Here is a 19,248-nt window from a genome sequence, read left to right as displayed (position 1 = left end):
CTTCATGTACGTGATTCACACAATCTTTAAAAAATAATTCATGCATTCTTTTTAAGTAAATTTTATATATACTGACAATTTATATGCTATCATGGTTAGATGCACGCCATAACAATTTCCCAATTGTATGATTGTCAACGGATTCATTCACCCTACAAGTACCAACAATTTCTTTTACATCCTCATTCACAATCAAATTAATGCACCCACTAACATATTCTTCTTCATCAATCACCCCAAACAAAGCATGCGAATCATTTTTTTCAACCATATGAAAAGTTTCACGAGTTCTTTTTCATAATCAACAAACGCATCTTCTTCCAAATTAACTTTCCATGTCAAACCAAATTTTGATTTATGATTAGACTCATAATTATATTTCATCAAAATATAACAAAGATCTGACCAAAACTACAGAGATGATTGAAAACTAATAAAAACTCTCATGTAATATTCTTCAACCACGAATTTCTGCATTATTTTGAGAAACAACTTGGCCTTCCTTTTCTTATCATCTTTTGATGAGTCATAGAAAAAATTGATTTTGAGAATTTCATCCAAATTACGCCTTTCGAGATATTTCTCCATTGTTTTCTCCCATTCTAATATTTCATCATACATGCTCAATATGTGCAAATTTTTTAATTTTTTACTATTGATAAACTTTCTTTCTATGACAACTCAAAATAATTTACATACCTTGACCAACAATATTTTCATTTTCTGCTTGAATTTCTTAGCCTCCCTACCTTTACCCTTGGGTCTTTTTTTTTTTTTTTTTTTTATCACTGCACAACACCAACAATCTCGACAAAGTTCTTTTTTTTAGACCTCTGTCCGATTAGGGCCAACCCTCATGGTCCAATCCTTCAATACTCTACTACAATCTTTGCACCTTTTTATGGCATAGATTTCTCTATCACAAACTCTGCATACCATTCAAGCACTACAGATACCTCAAGTAACTCTTGAACATAGGATTCTGATAACACTTGTAAGCATAAAAATTATACAGCGAAAGTAAATATATCATCTCAAAAATTATATCATTCGGCTATTTTGCCATCTTCTCAGAACATTGTGAACGTAACCTAATGCATTATGCTGCTATTAAACCGGCTGAAAAAACTGGAGTAAAGATCGTGATGTTTAATTACTTGAGAAAAAGAAAGTAAAAAATCGGATCTACTCATTTTTATTAGTGTATTCTTTTTTATTAGGATAAAGAGGATTTCATCAAATCAACAAACATCGGTTAAGCTCCTTTTCTGTGTGTTCTTTTTTCTTTTTATTGTTTAGTGGTATTGCAAATATGTTTAATAAATGTTAGGGCCTTGGGGATGGGGGGAGGGTTTTCCATGCCCTTTGTAAAAAATAACCCAGTGATGTCAACAGAAGTTACAGAACGATTGCTTTAACATTTATTTAGTGTTTCCATTAAATTACATACTCCGGTGTCTCCCTGAGGACAATTAGCTTCTGTTTTAAAAAAATAAATTTTTTTAATTAAGAGATTTTCCTGTTTTGGAATTAGCTGGCAATCTTCAGATGTAGAATGCTTTGCCATTTAGGTATCCGATAGGCCATGGGAGAATAGTGCAGAAACCTTATGCAGTCGTTTAAAATAACAAAAAAAAATGTTGGATCACGTAATTATTTTGCTTTAATTGTTAATTTTATACACACTGACAGTGTATACATTATCACTTTAAAAGACTTAATAACCAATATGCAAGATAACGGTTTAAGCCTTAATGTAAATGAATAAGTATCTAAAGATTTGCCTGTGCCGCTTTATCGTACAAGACAAATAAGTATATTTTCCATTAGGGTTTGTCATTTTAGAGAAAGTATGCCAAATTGTCATAAAAAAAACAAGTGTTCCAACTCCTACAGTAGACTTCAATTTTTGTGGTATTTGTTGGCCTGCAGGACCAGAAAAAGAAAAAGGTTTGCAGCTTGTGCACTTAATTGTTATTAATGTTAGCGAGAGATCCAATTTTCGCTTTTGCAGCACACACAGAGAAAGGAAAGGTGTTGGATACGTTTTTCCTTTAGACAGGTTGCATCTATTCAAGTTCCTATGTTTGAGAGATCCAATGCGCTAGGGAGGCAGACATTTGAGAGCAAACCTTTTAGCGTCATCTAGGGTATTCTACTTGGAATAAAATCTCTCTTATTTCTGTGTATCTGTCTCTGTCTTTACCTTTTGAGCAAGTCCTATAAACAGTAGAAAGATAGGCAGAAAAGAGAATAGAGAGTTCTATACCAGCAGCATCACATTCACGAGTTATAATAAATGAAAATGATGATTCAATTGATTCTTTGTTTCTTTTTTGTGTTTTCAAGAAATGGAAGAAAGAGTAGTGAGAACTGAAAGTTCATCCGAATGCTAAGAAAAAGGTTTTTGACCATTGGAGTATGCTTGATTCTCCAATATGGTGGTATGGTGTGGATTCTAATATTCGATGAGCAGAAATACAAGAGACGTACATTCCAACCAGGTGATTCTTTAGCCTTTTCTGCTCATTACAACTTTTTCCCTATTTAGGCACCTCCTTGCTTGCAGTTTCCAACTACCAATGCCTCCTCTCTTAAGTTTTCTTATATTCCCCCAACACCAGCCTCTCTTTCACAGCCTCTTCAATGCAAGAAAGCTATGATTCTTTGTACTTTATTTATATACTACATGCAGGAGATAACTTCTTCTTGACAAACATCAATAGTTCTTCTATCATTCCAGAAATCCCATATATGTCATCCGTATTATCTCAGCCTAAGAAGAAAATTTCAGAACATCCATTTGGAACTGCACCAGATACACTATGGATGCTGGAGTTTTTCAGCTTTCCATGTTCTTCCTATTTTGTATCTTCTTTGTTTCAGGTAAATATTTAGTAATCTTTTACTCAAATTGGGTGCATGGAATCATTTTCAATCTGGCATGCTTCTGTCTAATTGCAACATATGACTGCAAATCATGAATGTTATGTTCAACTGGAATTATTCTACAATACACCCTACATGCTCTTCATGATTTCAGCTTTTCTTTTTTTGCATTTTTGTTCTGTTACACTCTTTAAACCTGCTAGAAAACAATGAATCATATTCATGCTTTCGGACTGGAGGATGGCCATTATATAACAAGAAAAAGTTTATAGGAGGCATACTAATCATTTTGTTTGGAGCACCATAACTCGTTAATTAATTGAAGTTATCAGCTAGTTCGTTTAATTCTCATAAATAGCGAAAACTTTTCCTGATCAATCACATCATATCTGGGGCAATAGGCTAAAAATTAATTAAAACACACTTCACACTCTTAATAATAGGCTAGTTCTTTTACCGGCCCTTATCTGCCACAGGGGCATGACTTTTAACAAGACCGGACTTTATCAGAAAACTGGAAAAAGGGGAAAATCAGAGCGCTGGCTCTTTAACATTTCTTGTCTTGGAATGGTAGCATGGAGCCAACCTGCATTTAAGGTCATCCAGAGCACAAATTCAAAGAATTAAAGAGTAATTGATGGTGGTTGTTTTGCCTTCAGATAAAACAACTGCACAGAAACCTCCTATCAAAGCTCTCTTTCAAAGTGGAAAGCTGACTTCTGAAGAAAATGAGATTTTCTTTTCATCTTCCAATGCTGCTACTGAGCTAGATGAAGCTCCAGGAAACATTCCAATTGTCAATCCAACAACACCAACACCAACTACTCCGATTGTAAACCCAGGAAACCCCCCCCAACCACCAGCCATGCCCGGACCAATAACAAATCCTACCCCAGCAAGCCCACAACCACCAACCATGACCGGACCACAACCACCAGCCATGACCGGACCAATAACAAATCCTAACCCAGGAAGCCCATCACCACCCGCCATGACAGGACCAACTACAAATCCTACACCAAACACTAACGCTCCTGCATCAGCAGGGGGAGCTTGGTGTATTGCCAACCCTTCTGCTTCGCCAACTGCATTACAGGTGGCTCTGGACTATGCTTGTGGCTATGGCGGTGCGGACTGTTCACCAATTCAACCAGGTGCCAGTTGCTATGACCCAGACACGGTCAAAGATCATGCTTCTTATGCTTTCAATGACTACTATCAGAAGAATCCAGCTCCAACCAGCTGTGTTTTTGGAGGAGCAGCTCAGCTTGCTTACACTGACCCAAGTAAGTTGACATTTGCTTGTGTTACTCTAATTGCAAACTCTAGTCCTAACTGCAATCATCTCTCCAATGCCCGATTGATACAATCAAAAGAATCTAATTCTTTTATTTGGAACACTCAAACACCTCTCAAAATCTAGTTAAAGCAGCAGGATGGCTTTTCAAACTATTCGGAAAACTAATTCCTGTTTATAATAGTGCCAAAGTTACTGTACAATTACTATGTCATGCCCTTTATCTGGTTCTCTTCCATATTGTGATTGAGAAAAATAAAGGCAGTACTTATGGAAAACTTGCCTCATATAGGTTACGGGAACTGTCACTTTGCATCAACATCTACCAAAACACCAACAGCGCCACCAACACCCATGACTCCCACTACACCACCCAGGTAAACTTTTTAGAGACATGAACTTTTTCTGATTATGAGAAGCTGGCAAATGAAAGCTTACAAGGTTTGATTTTACAGCACAACTACACCTGTGAATCCTTACACTCCTCCTGGATCAAGTGGTTTTGGTTCTGAACCAACAGAGTATGGTTCTGAACCAACGGGTACCCCCAGCTCTGCGGAGATGGTAGCATACAAACAGCTGCAGCTCTTAATCATGACATGTCTCACTCTATCGTTTTCTGCAGCAATTTACCTTTGAACAACTGCAGTCGTAATCAGTTAATGTCTCAACATTGACAAGGCTATTCACTTGGCCGCCTCCAGACTTCACAAATATGCATGGCGGCCTGGGAATTTTCATGGCTTAATCATTTCAAGACCCTCATTTAGGTCAATGTTATGCTTCAACTTATGTATGCCTTTTAGTTCAAGGGCAAACAGGCAGATAGCAAGTAGAGGACCTAGTGGTTCTTTATACCTTCACATCAGAAGTAAATAAATATCTTAGATAAGAGGATCTAGTTCTAGGATTATATTAGTGAAGCATCATGTACAATGTCCAATCACTAACCAAATTCCAGAAGAGTAATAAACTATTCTTCCCACTATGTACATCAGCATTATCCCACCTACCATACATGCTAAGGGTATCTGCTGCAATATTTCTCTGGGGAGTATTCATGTACTAAAGAGAAAGATCTAATTAGAGGCACCGGAGCTTTACACCTACTATCTACAACATTATTGGATAACAATTACAATCTCACAAGGTTCAACTTCTACGCTTAACTGCCAGTCAGCCAATGGACACTTATTGTCCATAAGGTCCAGAGAGCCATAAGAAAATCATGCAAGTGTTTCTTCAGATATGATAACAACAATCTTTTAACATGGACAAGTGAGAGTGGCAGTCCTTTGATCGTATGAGCAAACCTAGAGGCAATTGGCATAAATTTTTACAGCCCCTGCCATTCATTGTTCTTCTGTTTTTTCTGCTTTTGTATTACCCTGTAAATACAAGGCTCTTACTTCCAAGGAAGAGTCATAGAAACGTCTAAACATTAGTTACCTGACTCAGACTTGCATCAAAACAGTAAATGGAGAAAACAGATTTTTATCATATAGTCAAGTTAATTACCTGTAATGACAGGCTATATAGTTAAAACTAAGAAAACATTAGTTATAAGCTCCAAAATAAGCATTTTCAACATAGCGAACAAGTGGTTCAGTTACTACATTACAATTATTCATTGTCCATCGCTCCTGTATGTCAGACGATAATCTACGGACACTGCTTAGAAGTCATGTCACAAACTCCTATCGCAGTCAGATCAAGAGCAAGCATGGCACAACAACAATACAACTGATTGCTAATGAGGCAATGACAGAACCTTGGTCAAATGCTCTACGCAAGCTACCTGCCCGCGAGAAATGCTGGAAAGCCAGATAAGCCGCAATTATCAAGGAGATAATAACACCTTCCTGCTTTCCCCTGCCAGAAACAACCAAAAGAGACATGTACCAGTTTCCACAAAATGAGGATGCACTACAAACTAAAAAACCCTTATACATACTTTTACTAACCTTAGGTTCATAACTTGGTAGGGTGCCACAATTACCAGAAGTAGTGCTATAAAAAGCAACTCAAGTTCCCCTGAAAACAAAAAAAAAGTATGACTCAATGTCTCAAGAAACAAATCCTCTAAAAGTAATGCAGAGAAAAGTCGACTGGCTTATCATTTACTTGAATCTGATTTGAACAATGTCCAAATCTATCATTGCGGTATATTTTAATATTTGCGATCTTATTATGATGGGCTCAGATCAAATTGAGATAGATTTGATCTAATTAAGATGTAAGCTAATAAGTATGCAAATGAAATATCTCTCCAGTAGCAGAAATTATGTGGAGACTGTTTAAATTTCACTTGTACAAAAAAATACATGGCATGAGGCTTCTGCAATAGGTGTACAGCGTATCCTCTATAGGCCCACAGATATATGACCTCCAATGTCAAAATGAAGCAACATTATCACCTGATTTAGTTGCATCATTATTCACCGAGGAAATGTAATCCATACTATTTTTTCTTCAATTTGTCTTACTTCTAGCTCCAAGTCCTTCTCCATAATCTTCAAGTTCAAACTTTTATTAGTAATTTTTTAGATCCAGACATTCATGCTGTCCGTTAGATCCAAATTGTGTCTGGACCGTTGCAAAATGTAGCAAAACAAAAATCTGCGTTAAAAATGCCCCTGACAAATAGAATCAAGCTTCTTATATTTCAAAGGTTAAACTTTTTTACCAGGTCATAGTTAAATCCCTTCAGTCGTTAATGCAAAATACACCATTAATTTATGGATAATACTACTGCAAACTTATAATCTTCACTTGTTAGTTTCTTAAATTTGAGGTTGAATAGAAACAACATCGTAAATTTTCAATAGACTACCCCAAAATTAAACAAATTTGATGTACCTCAACCGCCATAATAAAGAAGGATTCCATCTTGTTCACAGACTTCACTTAAACCACCTTAAAAAGTGCCTAACAGAAACTACCTATAGAGCCACCAGAAAATTCCAGGGAAATCTCCCGAATCATCTAAATAACATAGCCATACAAAAGAAAATAATGTATAAGCTAGAGAACAAGAATTACTTACCTGGGATGGAGAAAAAGAGACGGACAAGAAGAGCCAAGAATGCAGTCCAATATCCATACTCCCCCCTGCACATCGACTTTCTTTTAGTTCAGTAAGACTGAAACTTAATAATCAAATAATTTCAAATTTAGATACACACAATGACCAATGTAAAAAGCAGGATACAATCTGCTAAAGAAGAGTTAACCTGATCCATGAGACAATGCTGTTAGGAGCTTGTAAAGCGAACAAAGGAACAAGAAATGACTTGTGAATAGGAGTGCCCCTGGAAAGCGTTAGAATTCTGCAAGGAGAATTTTATCCATGTAGTGGGATTCACAAAATAAGTTGGTTAGTGCATGGCACTTGGCAAGAATAAAATTTTGTTGTTCTCTTGTAACTGAAGCAAACAAATTTGTCATCCATATTAGAAATGAAACTACATTCTACAGGAGATTCACTAAAAAAATTGCCTTCCACTTTGAAGAGTAGCCATGCAATGGACTTTTCAGAGTGAAGCCCAAGGAAAATGCATTAACAAAAGACAAAAGAACAAAAATTGAGAGCTACTGATGAAATCCTCAAAAGAAGATAGCTTTCAAGCCTATGCAAACACTAAACACAATTGTTCTGCTTTTCCTCATCAGTTAAAATTAAAAACCACATTCACAACAACATAACCGTGTCATATGCGCTCCAATTTGATTGCATGTTTTGATGAAATGTACATCTTTGAGAATGCACAGTGCTCACAGTTGTCACACGTAACTTTATTCAATTAAACTTTCAAATTCATTTAATATCTAACACTACCTTTCTCTTCGATTTCTTAATATATATATATAGGCACCAAAACCAAATTCTAGCAATATAATAAACAAAATTTTCAATCCAATTTGCCACTAACGACACAACAACAAATTAATTTGTTTTCACCTTAATCATCAAAAAAACTATGCAATGTAATAAACAAAATTTTCAATCCAATTTGCCACTTACGACACAACAACAAATTAATTTGTTTTCACCTTAATCATCGAAAAAACTATCTAATTCCAAATCTCACTTCATCCGATCATCAGGATTCGAACTTCATGAAAATTCAATTGGACATCTAGTCTCAAAAATCCACAATTAACAATCAAAACAAAGGTGCAAAGAGAAGTTTACGCAGTACAAACAGCAGCAACCCATTCGAGATTAGTAGTAGTAAGAGAGGCAGCATAGCAAACTGCACTCAACCCGTGACTCCTTTTCTTCTTCATCATCACATCCACAACCTTTTTGCCATTTTCCGAAACTCTGCATCACACAAACAAAACAAACAGTTATAGCATAATCCCAAGAATCCCCAGTCAAAACCGACAAAAAAAAACTTAAAAACTCACAACCAAACTAAAACTCTGCATCAGATAAACAAAATAGCCAAAAGTAACCCAAGGATCAGCACCAAAAACCCACAAAAAACAGTCTTACAAATTTAACCCTGATTACACCACCAAACATTGGAACACCACCCCAAGAACCCACAGCCAAAAACCCACACAAAATCTTGAAACTCTTTTGCAATAAAACAAAAACTCTGCATCAGTTGCATAAACAGATTTTTCAGAACAAACCCACGATTCAACAGCAAAAACCCAAAAAAATCTCATAAGTTCAGCCTTTGTTCACTCAATCATCTCTACGCAGAGAAGCATGCAGTTCTTCATATTCTAGTACCTTAAGGGATTAAAGCCAAGAAAAGTAGAGGCGGGCTGTTGTTGCTGATTTAGCTGAAGAGTGTGAGAATACTGTTGACGGCGGTAAGAGTAACAAGACTGAGGAGCATGACACTTCGTCTTGAAAGTGACCAATCTTTTGTTCGGGAGAGACAGAGAAAATGCAGAGGAGGTAGAAGAAAGAGAAAGGGTCTGCATTTCTTCCTTCTCGTTCTGGTTGCTGTCGTCGTCTTATTATTTTCTAGCTTTATTTTGGTTTGATTGCTTCTTTCGGCCTTCGCCGGAGGGAGAACTTGGTTTTGTTGGAGTACTAATTAATTTGGGCCGTTAAAGATCTTTAGTTTTTTCAAATAGAAAAAAGAAAAAAGAGAAAGTAAACTTAAAATCAACTGTCTAGATCGGGCCACCCAATCCTCGCTCGATTTGGCACGCTAATGTAATTATTGTCACGCCAGCAATGCAAATGATCCGCATGTAAAATGTAGATATTTTATTTTGGTTCAATAAATAGTTCAATCAATTAACCACACCGCCTCTCCTGATGGGGTGGGAGGTCAGGTTCAACCTTGACTCCCACCAAATTGTCTGCCCCTCATGGGTAATTCAGTTGGTCTCAGCAAGTATCCTTAGGAGCTGGTGTCCAGTGCCCGCAATGGTCCGAGTCCCGTGATTATCGTGTTCGGGGGATGGGGTCTCTCTTCCCGGGCCGGAGTGGGATTAGTCGGGTCCCGCAAGGATTGACCCGAACACCCACTCCGTCAGCAAAAAAAAAAAAAAAAAAATAGTTCAATCAATCGCGATGACATGTATGTTTACGGTAGAAAATGCAGAACATGATCAAATGGGTGATGTAAACCAACTGGCTTAGGAAGAAGACCATCAGGTGAAGAAGCATAACATACATGTCCGGCTGTAAATCAGGTATTTTGTAGTAAAATTCAAAGAGCTAGTAGTAATATATCCCTTTGATCTAAATGTGAGATTATCGCCAATAGTTCAATTGGGTCCTCGATAGTGTAGATTAAAATAGGAATAATGTAAATGTCAGTAATTAATCAAAAAAATATGTATTAATGTATACTTTGCTTTTCTGTAAAATTTTATGGAGGGGCTTCAAAATGATTTTAATGCACAAGCATCATAGTTTGAAAAAGGACCAGCTTGCCTTCAATAAGTTGGTCACCAAGAAAGGATTTTGGATCTTTATAGACTATGGATCGTGTGTTAGAAACCAATGTTGTCCCTTTTATAGTTATTGTATGAGGGGGGCAAAAATCATAGTTTGAAGAGGGGCAAATAAACAAAAGCAAATGCCAATTTTATATGTTTTCGGGGTTATTAACATGCACCGTTCGACGAAAAAGAATTAAATACAATAATTTCTGCAAAATGTAACTAGTAGGATTTTGATTTTTTTTAAATATTGGTAAAAGATTTGAACACTAAGCATGGTTTGATTTTAAATCAAGAAGATTCTATAAAGGAGATTATGTATGCCCTTTTAGATATCATATTCTCAAGCTAAATTCACCATTGAATGGTGAAATAAGTGTTTTTATCTTTAAATTGTAAAAGTTTTAATGACTTAAAATACAAAGTGTTTTCAGCCTCATCATTATTAAAAGATATAAGTTGAGAGAATAGTACTTTAAAGGGACTACAAAATTGTTCCTAAAGATGTCAATTGTGCTTTTTGAACCAGAGATTTCAGCAAGCCCAAATTCGACTCACAAGTTATATGGATTTTCGGGTTCGAATTTTCGAGCTTCGATCTCATATTAAAATGGGTCAAATTCAGCTCACACTATTATATGAGTTTCAAGTTCAAATCAAACTTGGCTCAGATTCATAATTATATATCATATATATTTTATAATTATGAATTAATACAAATTTATATATAAATTATTAACATTTTATGTCATAATATATACTAGTCTTCAAGGCACACACTAATGTGCGTGCTACTAATAGAAAAATATTTGTGAAGTATTTTGAGTATATTTATTGAAATCATTTTTAAGAAAATTGGTTTTATATTTTGAAAATACATATGTTAAAAATTCAACAAAATAAAAGTTATAAAAAGAAGTTATTTGATAGTTATTCATAACCATAATTGGTAGTTGCTAATTAAAATTAAGATTTACTGAATAAGTTGAAAAATAGAATATGAAAAAATACATGTTACTTGGTAAAAAATCATGTTGGTAGTGGGTAGTTATCAAAGATAGATAGATTTTTGTTTATACCAAAAGTTTCCTCATCATCAAGGGTAATTTAAGAAGTATACAAAGTAACAAATTTTTGTTTACCTCAAACCCCCTCTTTTTCCTTTATAAATCATATAGATAATTATAAATTATAGATATTATTATATATATTTTACGCATATAATTATATTCATATATGGTTGGGCTTTAATTGAGTTTGAGCCTAATATAGCCCAAGCTCAATTCACATTTAATTTGAATCTAATATTTTGGTTCAATCTCTATCCAATTCAATTAAAACTTAAAACTTAGGCTTAATGAGCTTTTTTTCTGGCCGAACGTGACGAGCTTGGATTGGTTCGACTCCATTGACATTTCTACTAACTAATAGGCATTTTGCTTTCAAGCATACAAACATATGCAAAGAAGACGATAAATGGGGTTGAAATTTAGAAGAATCCAATTTGAAAAAGCATATACGATGTATAAAATTAGCATAGAAGCGTAATTCGTTTGTTCACATTTGCTTGGGGGACATGTAAGCACTCATACTTGTACCTTTTCTTCGCATTCTTTATTAGTAATGTCAAGCCGTCCGGATCCAATTTCGTTTTGGAAATCAGTGCCCTATAGCATTTCGAAGCTAAAGGCCTTAATCATGCATACAAAATTGAACTGCATTAATTAATCTGCTAAGACATTGATGGTTGAATTTCACCACATCATTATGGTTGAATGGGTTACACCATTAGACATTTGAAATCACATTTAGAGTCCGTGATCCAAGACCAACCACATCAATAATAGTCTATGACTTCACCAAACTCTTACATTTTTTGTATTGATTTACGAATGAATGAATATTTAACAATTGGCCAAAACTATTAAATTTTTTGGCAATTTGACTTATCTACTATAAAAAACTTTGGCCTATTTTAATTGTCTAAACTCTAAACTCTAGTGTAGTATAGTGTGATCACTTTGTAGACATGACCAGCTAAAACTATAAGGGGTTGTTTGATAATTTTATCAAGTGCCTAGAATTAGAATTGTTAGATTTGAAATTATTTGACTCGAATCTCTTTATTTTTTTTGGTTCAAACAATAAGTTGTAATGATTGGTCAAAAGTATACACAGTTTGAGCAAACGCTCAAATTTCTGTACAATTATGCATTTAGCACCGTAGATTGGGATTAACCCATTCCACGTCTTGGTAGTAGCCCAAGGCTTAAGCACTAGAATAATAACTAAGATCACTCTTGTTTAATTCATTCAGACAAAAGGTGTATTTTATAAGCCATTATACTTAGTTCCTGGATAACTAGTGGTAGGGTTGCAACCTATGTATCCATAGCTTTCTTCCCTTGAATTTGCTTCAGGAGATCTTTCTTTGGGACTTCCACTTTGATGATCCTCCATCCTTGCTCAACTGCTTAGATCTGGGTGGTGATTCACCGGATTCCCCTTGATTTCTTTGGGTTCCCTTTTCCTTTGGTGTAGAGTAGGAGTAGTTATAGTATAGAATCTATCGTGTCAGAAACAGAAAAAAAAAAATCCTTACTCAACTGCTTTGATAAGCACATATTTGAGAGCTTCAGCCTGCTGATGAATATGGTTGCGGGTCATCCCTTCTCTGATAGCCCATCCCATTAAATTTTGGTTTCTCCCATCTCGTGCAGCTGTACCATATCCTGCAATGTTAGATACTTTGCAACATTGAAGTGCAGCTTTCAATCTAATACATCCTGATGCACTGTCATTTGACCCTGAGATGTTGTATTGATTTACGAGCAAATGAACGTTTGAACATAGGCCAAACTATTAGATTTTTGGGCAATTTGGCTTATCTACTATAAAAAACATTGGCCAATTTTAGTTGTCCAAACTCTAAACTCTATTGCAGGATAATATGATCACTCTGTAAATATGACGAGTTAAAACTATAAGAGGCTTTGATGATTTTACCAAGTGCCTAGAACTGTTAGATTTTTTATTTGTCTCGAGCCCCTTTGAGAATTGATATTTTTGTATATCCGTTAAGACATTAAACACCTCTTAGCTTGTGACACTAGTTTTAAATAAAATATTTTCACTCAATATGGAAAATTTGATATCAAAGCTGAATCCTACCACCCTTTTATGAACTCCTTTGCCTCCAAATTAATTACTTTCCAAGTTTATTAAAGCTAAGAAACAAAGCAAATGCAAAAGTCATGGAAAAACATTTTGTAACTCTCTATTGATTCTCCTTTGTCACCCCTAGGTACACTCGCAAAAGTACCCCAGCAGCCATTTTTGCTTTTCTCATTCACTCAGAAAATAATTGGCATAAATTAGACCCATGGCCAATGAAGGTTTTAGTGTAAAGTCCTCATAAAAGTCAGTTAGAATGAAAGACGGTATATTTACCTTTCTATATTGAATGTAGAAGTTTTTACGTCTCTTCTTTAGTTAAGATCTCGTTTGGGATTGCGGTGATTTATAAAAAAGTTCTTTTCATATAAGTGCTTTTAACAAAAGTGTTTTCAAATTACCAAAAATTGAATGCTTTAAGTTACGGAAAACTAGTTATCAAACATTTTATAAGTACTTTTAGTACTTAAAAGCGCTTTTGTTATAAACACACCACAATCCCAAGCAGGGCTAAAGTAGTACACAAAATTTGACTTTTAGTCATTTCAACTAGGGGTGGGCAAAAAAATCTGCCGATTCGAAAACCCGATCTGATCCGAACAAAAAAATAGGATATCCGATCCGATTTTTCTTAGCGGGGCAAATGTGGGTTGAGTACCAGCAAAAAACGGATACGGACGCGACCCCGCAGGGTATATTATATAAATATTAAAACTTTAGCGCTCATTTTATAATTTTTAATCCTAAGTGTAAGTGAAGTGACTCACAACCTCATATTCTAATCTCATATGATCCGCCTCTTCTCATCTTGTCTAAAAAAAGCAAATATTCTTGGTGAAACCTGAACCAAATGAACAAAACAAAGAAAAATTTGTGAAACTCTATCATAAAAATTGTTCATCCCTTTCATTCTTTTTCATTTTTATTCTACCTCCATCGATCTTTCCTGCAATTTTTTCACCAATTCAATCAAAGATTTGTGTTTGGAGCTCCAATTTTCTGTTAGCTAGATAATTAAAACATTTGTGTCTTTCATTTATTTATTTATTTTATTGCAATTATGTCTCTTAAATTTGTCTCTTTTTATTTTAGTGCAAGAAATTTATTTTTCTTTTTCATCACCTTTAATGCCATAAGATCTATTCCAAAGATGTAAGAAAGTTGGGGAAAAGTTTTCAAGATTATTTTGGTTATACTTTCTCTGGAAATTATTAACTCTGTTCAATTCTTTTTCGGACTTGATTCCACAGTCGACTCATTTGGGATGTAATCTTGTACCATAACATCCTTAAGAAAGTTGAGAAAGTTGCCAAATACTTATTATCCTTGTGTTTGTTATGTTGTAAAAGGATGAAATGCGTGAGAATGGTGATGTACTCAAAATTATCATGAAATTTCGTTTTGTCTATTAGATATTATAATTCTAATATGTACTAAATTTATGAGATCGGTTTGATTATTGGATGAAATGTGTGAGAATGGTGATGTATGGATTTTGATTACAATATCTCTACCAATATTAATTAGAAAGCAGATTTTTTTTATTGAAAAACATGTTGATATTAAGTGGAAAGTAATTTTTTTTATTGGAAAATGGTTTTTTTTAGGGGCGGGTATCCTATGACCCGTCCCTTTTTTTCGGGTACCCAAAAACATTAGGAACGGATTAGGGTCGCAAAATGATTGATCCGATATATTATAGTCGGGTTAGTCAAATCAAGTTAGAGGCAGATACCTCACCCGTACCCACCCCTAATTCCAACACCGTGTATGATAGGGAATAATGCTGATTTTATTTTGTTTACGGAGGCAAAGCATTGAGGAGAAAGGGAATTTAACAAAACTTTTGGGAGGCATTTATATACAAGGAATGTTTAGAAAGTCACAAGTTTTCTTTGCCTAAATTACAATCATCTCCCTCCCTTTACCAGCAATACGTGGCTCAGCGCCTCTCTTTCCACTCAATCCATACAATACAACACGAAGTATGTTTCTAGAGTACAATATACTTACATCTCTCTATGAAATGATGAACCTACTTCTTTTAACACAAATAAAATAAACAAGTTTTTTCCAATAATATTTTTAGTACATAATTCTTTTTCCACGCAATATGGACATGTTATGACATCCTAGAAAAAGAAAGCAATGAAAGAATATAAGATACATGTTACTGGGCCTGTGAGATCAATATTCATATTTCTCAAAATTCTTATTGGGCATTAAGAAGGGATCATAGAATGAGTTTTTTAATTCAATTGCCATACATACCAGATAGTTCAATTCCATTGATTACCAACATCCATTATCTATTGAACGACTTTAGGTTTTCAACTTTACTAGTATGCTCTTGAAAATTTCAGAGCTCTATAACAAGTCCTTAGACTTAAAAAATGTCAAGTTCGTGGTGTAAGAATTATAATGGTCTTGGAATTTACATTTAGGAGAAATGAAAAATATGAGATTTTACTTTTAAGAGTTTAGATGAGCTATTTGAGAATTTTTTTTAAAAAAAAGGAGAACTAAAAAGTTTAGTGGCCTAAATGAGATTTTCCAAAAAATTTTGGTATCCATCGAGGCACTTGTACTTTGTTTTTATCCTTTCGTCCTTCTTGATGAACAAAGTATTTTTTTTATGATGATGATAGCAAAAAACTCTTTTAAAATATATATTACATTGAAAATTTTCTCCTATTGTTAGTAACAAAATAGGGTTATTAAAAAACAATATAAACGTTGAAAGAGTTTCAACATCATCCTCAAACTTAATAAAGAGAATGAAGGCTTTGGCAATGATTTTTCATTAGCTGAAAATAAAAGATTTTTACCTAGGAGATAGGTTTAATTTCAATAATTAATAAACACCATCAAGTATTGTTGTAATTGACACATTTTCTTTGATACGGGACCTTTCCTTTATTTTAGGGTTAATTACATTTACCTCTCTTGTGGTTTAACCAAAATACAAAACATACCTTGAAGTTTGGTGAAATAACATCTAGCCCCCTATTAGTGATGCCTTCCAAACTCAAAGGAAGGAAGGAATAAAATGACAAAAACACCATCTACTAGAAATATAAAATGAAAGCTATAGTCTAGGCAAAAAAGCTCAAGTACAACATAAAAATGGTTCTAAGAGATAAATAAAAATATTTTTCTTTCTCAAAGAGCATAGAAACTAGAAAGAAAAGATTCAAAAAGTTCCATATAAAAAGAAAATAACAATAAGAACATTAAAAAAAACTAATATCCTTGAAAAAAAAAGAGATGTTCAAAGAAGAGGCCAGACCATTGTTTTCAGATTCTTACCTACTATCGACCAAGAGCAACGACCGCCTTCCATTCATTGTACTATTTCTCAAACACATATTTTATCAATCTCTAAATTTTTGCCTTTTTTCCCAACTTCTGTAAATCCACTTAATGCACCACCACATCCATCATCTTTTCTACACGCTCTAATGTTATTTCTTTGTTTAATTAACACTCACACTTCCTATGGAGTCACAAGGCTAACCAACTTATGAGAGAAACAGGAAACAAATTCATACCTTACCAAACTCATTGACAAACGGGCATATATTCACACATTGGTTATTGAAATTCTACGGATTTGACATGCTATGACTGGGTTAATCACATTGATGCTCACAATTTAGATTTAGCAAAGTTCGTAGCAAGATCTAGCTCGTTTGAATTTTTTTTTTTTTCCCTGTATTTTGGAATCTAAGGCTATAAGTTGACTTTGAGCTTGTATGGAAATTGGAAGTAATTTGTTGATGGGTTGTAAAATACAATTGAGCCTAGAAAATTCTTATAAAATTGTAGTAAATTGGGGGTTGAATGTGAAAAGAAAGAACATGATAGTTGTTGATAGCAGCAAAAATAAAGTCGGTGGTGGTGCAAGTTAGGGGTGGCAATTTTCGACACGACCTGAAAACACGACACGAACCTAGCACGAAATTAATGGGTTTGGGTTGAGATTTTGGGAATTCGGGTCAGAATCGGGTTGAACCCGATGAACCCGAAAAGAAAACAGGTCGATTTCGGGTCAACCCGTGGTGACCTGATATGACCCCATCTTTTTGTAAAATCTCTTTTGCAGATTTGCTCTCATGTGTTTCTTTGAAATCTTCTACTGTAATAGTTACTAAAGCATACCATTTTTGAAATGTCATTTTTTCTATTGTATTTAAATATTGATCTTCATCTACTGGTTTTTCAGATATACATATTTCTTCTGTTTTGGAATTAGAAGTTGATGGTTGATTATCTATTAAGGTTATTTTTGCTTCTATCTCTAAATCTTTTGTTTTTAATTCTATAATCTCTTGTTGCAATTGTTTTACCTGTACTTTAAGATTATTGATTTCTGTTTGAAGATCTTTAGTGGTTTCTTTTTTCATTATATTTATATTTGGATATTTATCTATTAATTTCGAAATGCTAAAAGGTTCTATTATCTTTGGCATTTTATCTTCTTGAATAATTAAACTTTTTAATCTTTCCAAATATTCTTTTTTAGCTATTGGATCATTAATCTTTTCTATTATATCTAATAAAAATTCTTTATCTTCTTTTTTAGTTATAACATTTATATATTTTGGAGTATTAGAACAATTACAATCTTTTTCACTGTCTGAACTAGTTAAATCATTATAAAAATCATCTTCTGAACTTTGATCCTTTTCATTTATTAATAAGTCTATTAATTTATTTTTAATCTCTTCTTCTTCTGCACAAATTTCAGTAATCTTTTCTTTTAAATTACATTTATTTGCTTTATGTCCTATTTTTCCACATTTGTAGCAAATAATTTTCTTTTTAATAAACTTTCTTTTCTTTTCAGGTTTATTTTCTTCAGTTCTTTTGTACCTTATTTTCTTGTTATTGTATTTTTTAAATTTCTTTTTATATGCAGAGGGTGATTTAATTCTTTTAATTCCAAATGCATCACAAAATGATCCTACTTCTTTTGTTTTTGAACCATATTTTATTTGTAATTTTAATTCTGAGCATAACATTAATCCTTCTTTTTTCACAAAAGCAAATAATTGTCCAAAAGTAATATTTTCAAATGAAATTACATCTGTTCCCATCTCCTTTTGTAAACTATCCATTATTCTTTGTGAAAATAAGCTTGGTAATCCTGTTATAAATCTTTCTTTCCAGAATGAAGCATTACAATCAGGTCTTCTTAATACATTTGTTAAAAACATATCCTTATACCATCTAAAATCTGATAATGTTGGACATCTTAAATTTGTTAAAAATGTTTTATTAGAATTTAATTCTTCTTTTGGATTTCCTATGAAATACATTACTATTGTTACTATTAGAAATTCTGCCGCATCTGATTGGATTTGAATATTTCCTTGATCATCTTCAATTTCTTGGGTATGATCTAATATTGATAATTTATCTTGAAGTGTTAAAGCATTATCCCACCAATTTTTTAATTGTCCAGTAAATCCTGAAACTAATAATGTTGCAATATTTCTTTCTTGAATATTTTTTATTTTGTATGCTAATCTAGCCATTCCCATTTCTTGTAAATTATTTAATACTTCATATTCTGCTTTGCCATCTATATTCCATTCATAAATTGAGTCTCCATCATATTTAGTGGTACGAAATTTTGATCTTTCTTCATATTGAATATCTGGAGGGCTAGGTCTTGGATAATAATTTTTTGTACTTTCCTATTCCAGAAGTTATAAATCAGACTCAATCAGAATATTCTCCAACCCATTCACAAATGAAAGGAGAAATAAATGTTATAAATAAACCATACAAAATAAATCATAAATATTTACAAGAAGATTTTGAAGATGAAGAAAATACTGAAAAAAGGATTTGGTTCTTTCAATTAGACCCCAAATATAAAGAAAAATTGATTATAGAATGGAAAAATGAATTAGAAAAGCAAAAATTTGATTTTCCTTTCTTTACTTGGTTATCATTCTATA

At 33.7% G+C, this 19,248-nt stretch overlaps 2 protein-coding genes across 2 annotated transcripts; one reads left to right on the top strand and one right to left on the bottom strand.

The window, feature by feature from the left end:
- The first annotated feature begins 2,634 nt into the window (after positions 1–2,634).
- On the top strand, positions 2,635–5,174 carry LOC113710379 (uncharacterized). The gene is made up of 4 exons (XM_027233342.2): positions 2,635–2,886; positions 3,549–4,175; positions 4,479–4,563; positions 4,642–5,174. Exons 1-4 carry the CDS (start codon positions 2,826–2,828, stop codon positions 4,823–4,825), a joined length of 957 nt encoding a protein of 318 aa, XP_027089143.1. The 5' UTR covers positions 2,635–2,825; the 3' UTR covers positions 4,826–5,174.
- A 548-nt stretch (positions 5,175–5,722) lies between these two features.
- LOC113710380 (cold-regulated 413 inner membrane protein 1, chloroplastic-like) lies at positions 5,723–9,256 on the bottom strand. The gene is made up of 6 exons (XM_027233343.2): positions 8,934–9,256; positions 8,382–8,513; positions 7,420–7,515; positions 7,233–7,297; positions 6,151–6,220; positions 5,723–6,058 (listed from the first exon to the last, which is right to left on the bottom strand). Exons 1-6 carry the CDS (start codon positions 9,128–9,130, stop codon positions 5,893–5,895), a joined length of 726 nt encoding a protein of 241 aa, XP_027089144.1. The 5' UTR covers positions 9,131–9,256; the 3' UTR covers positions 5,723–5,892.
- Between the last annotated feature and the right edge of the window lie 9,992 nt (positions 9,257–19,248).

This window comes from Coffea arabica, chromosome 9e, assembly GCF_036785885.1.
Source record: "Coffea arabica cultivar ET-39 chromosome 9e, Coffea Arabica ET-39 HiFi, whole genome shotgun sequence".
Lineage (NCBI taxonomy): Eukaryota > Viridiplantae > Streptophyta > Magnoliopsida > Gentianales > Rubiaceae > Coffea > Coffea arabica.
Note: the sequence above shows the minus strand (reverse complement) of the source record. Positions and strands in the feature narration are given on the sequence as shown.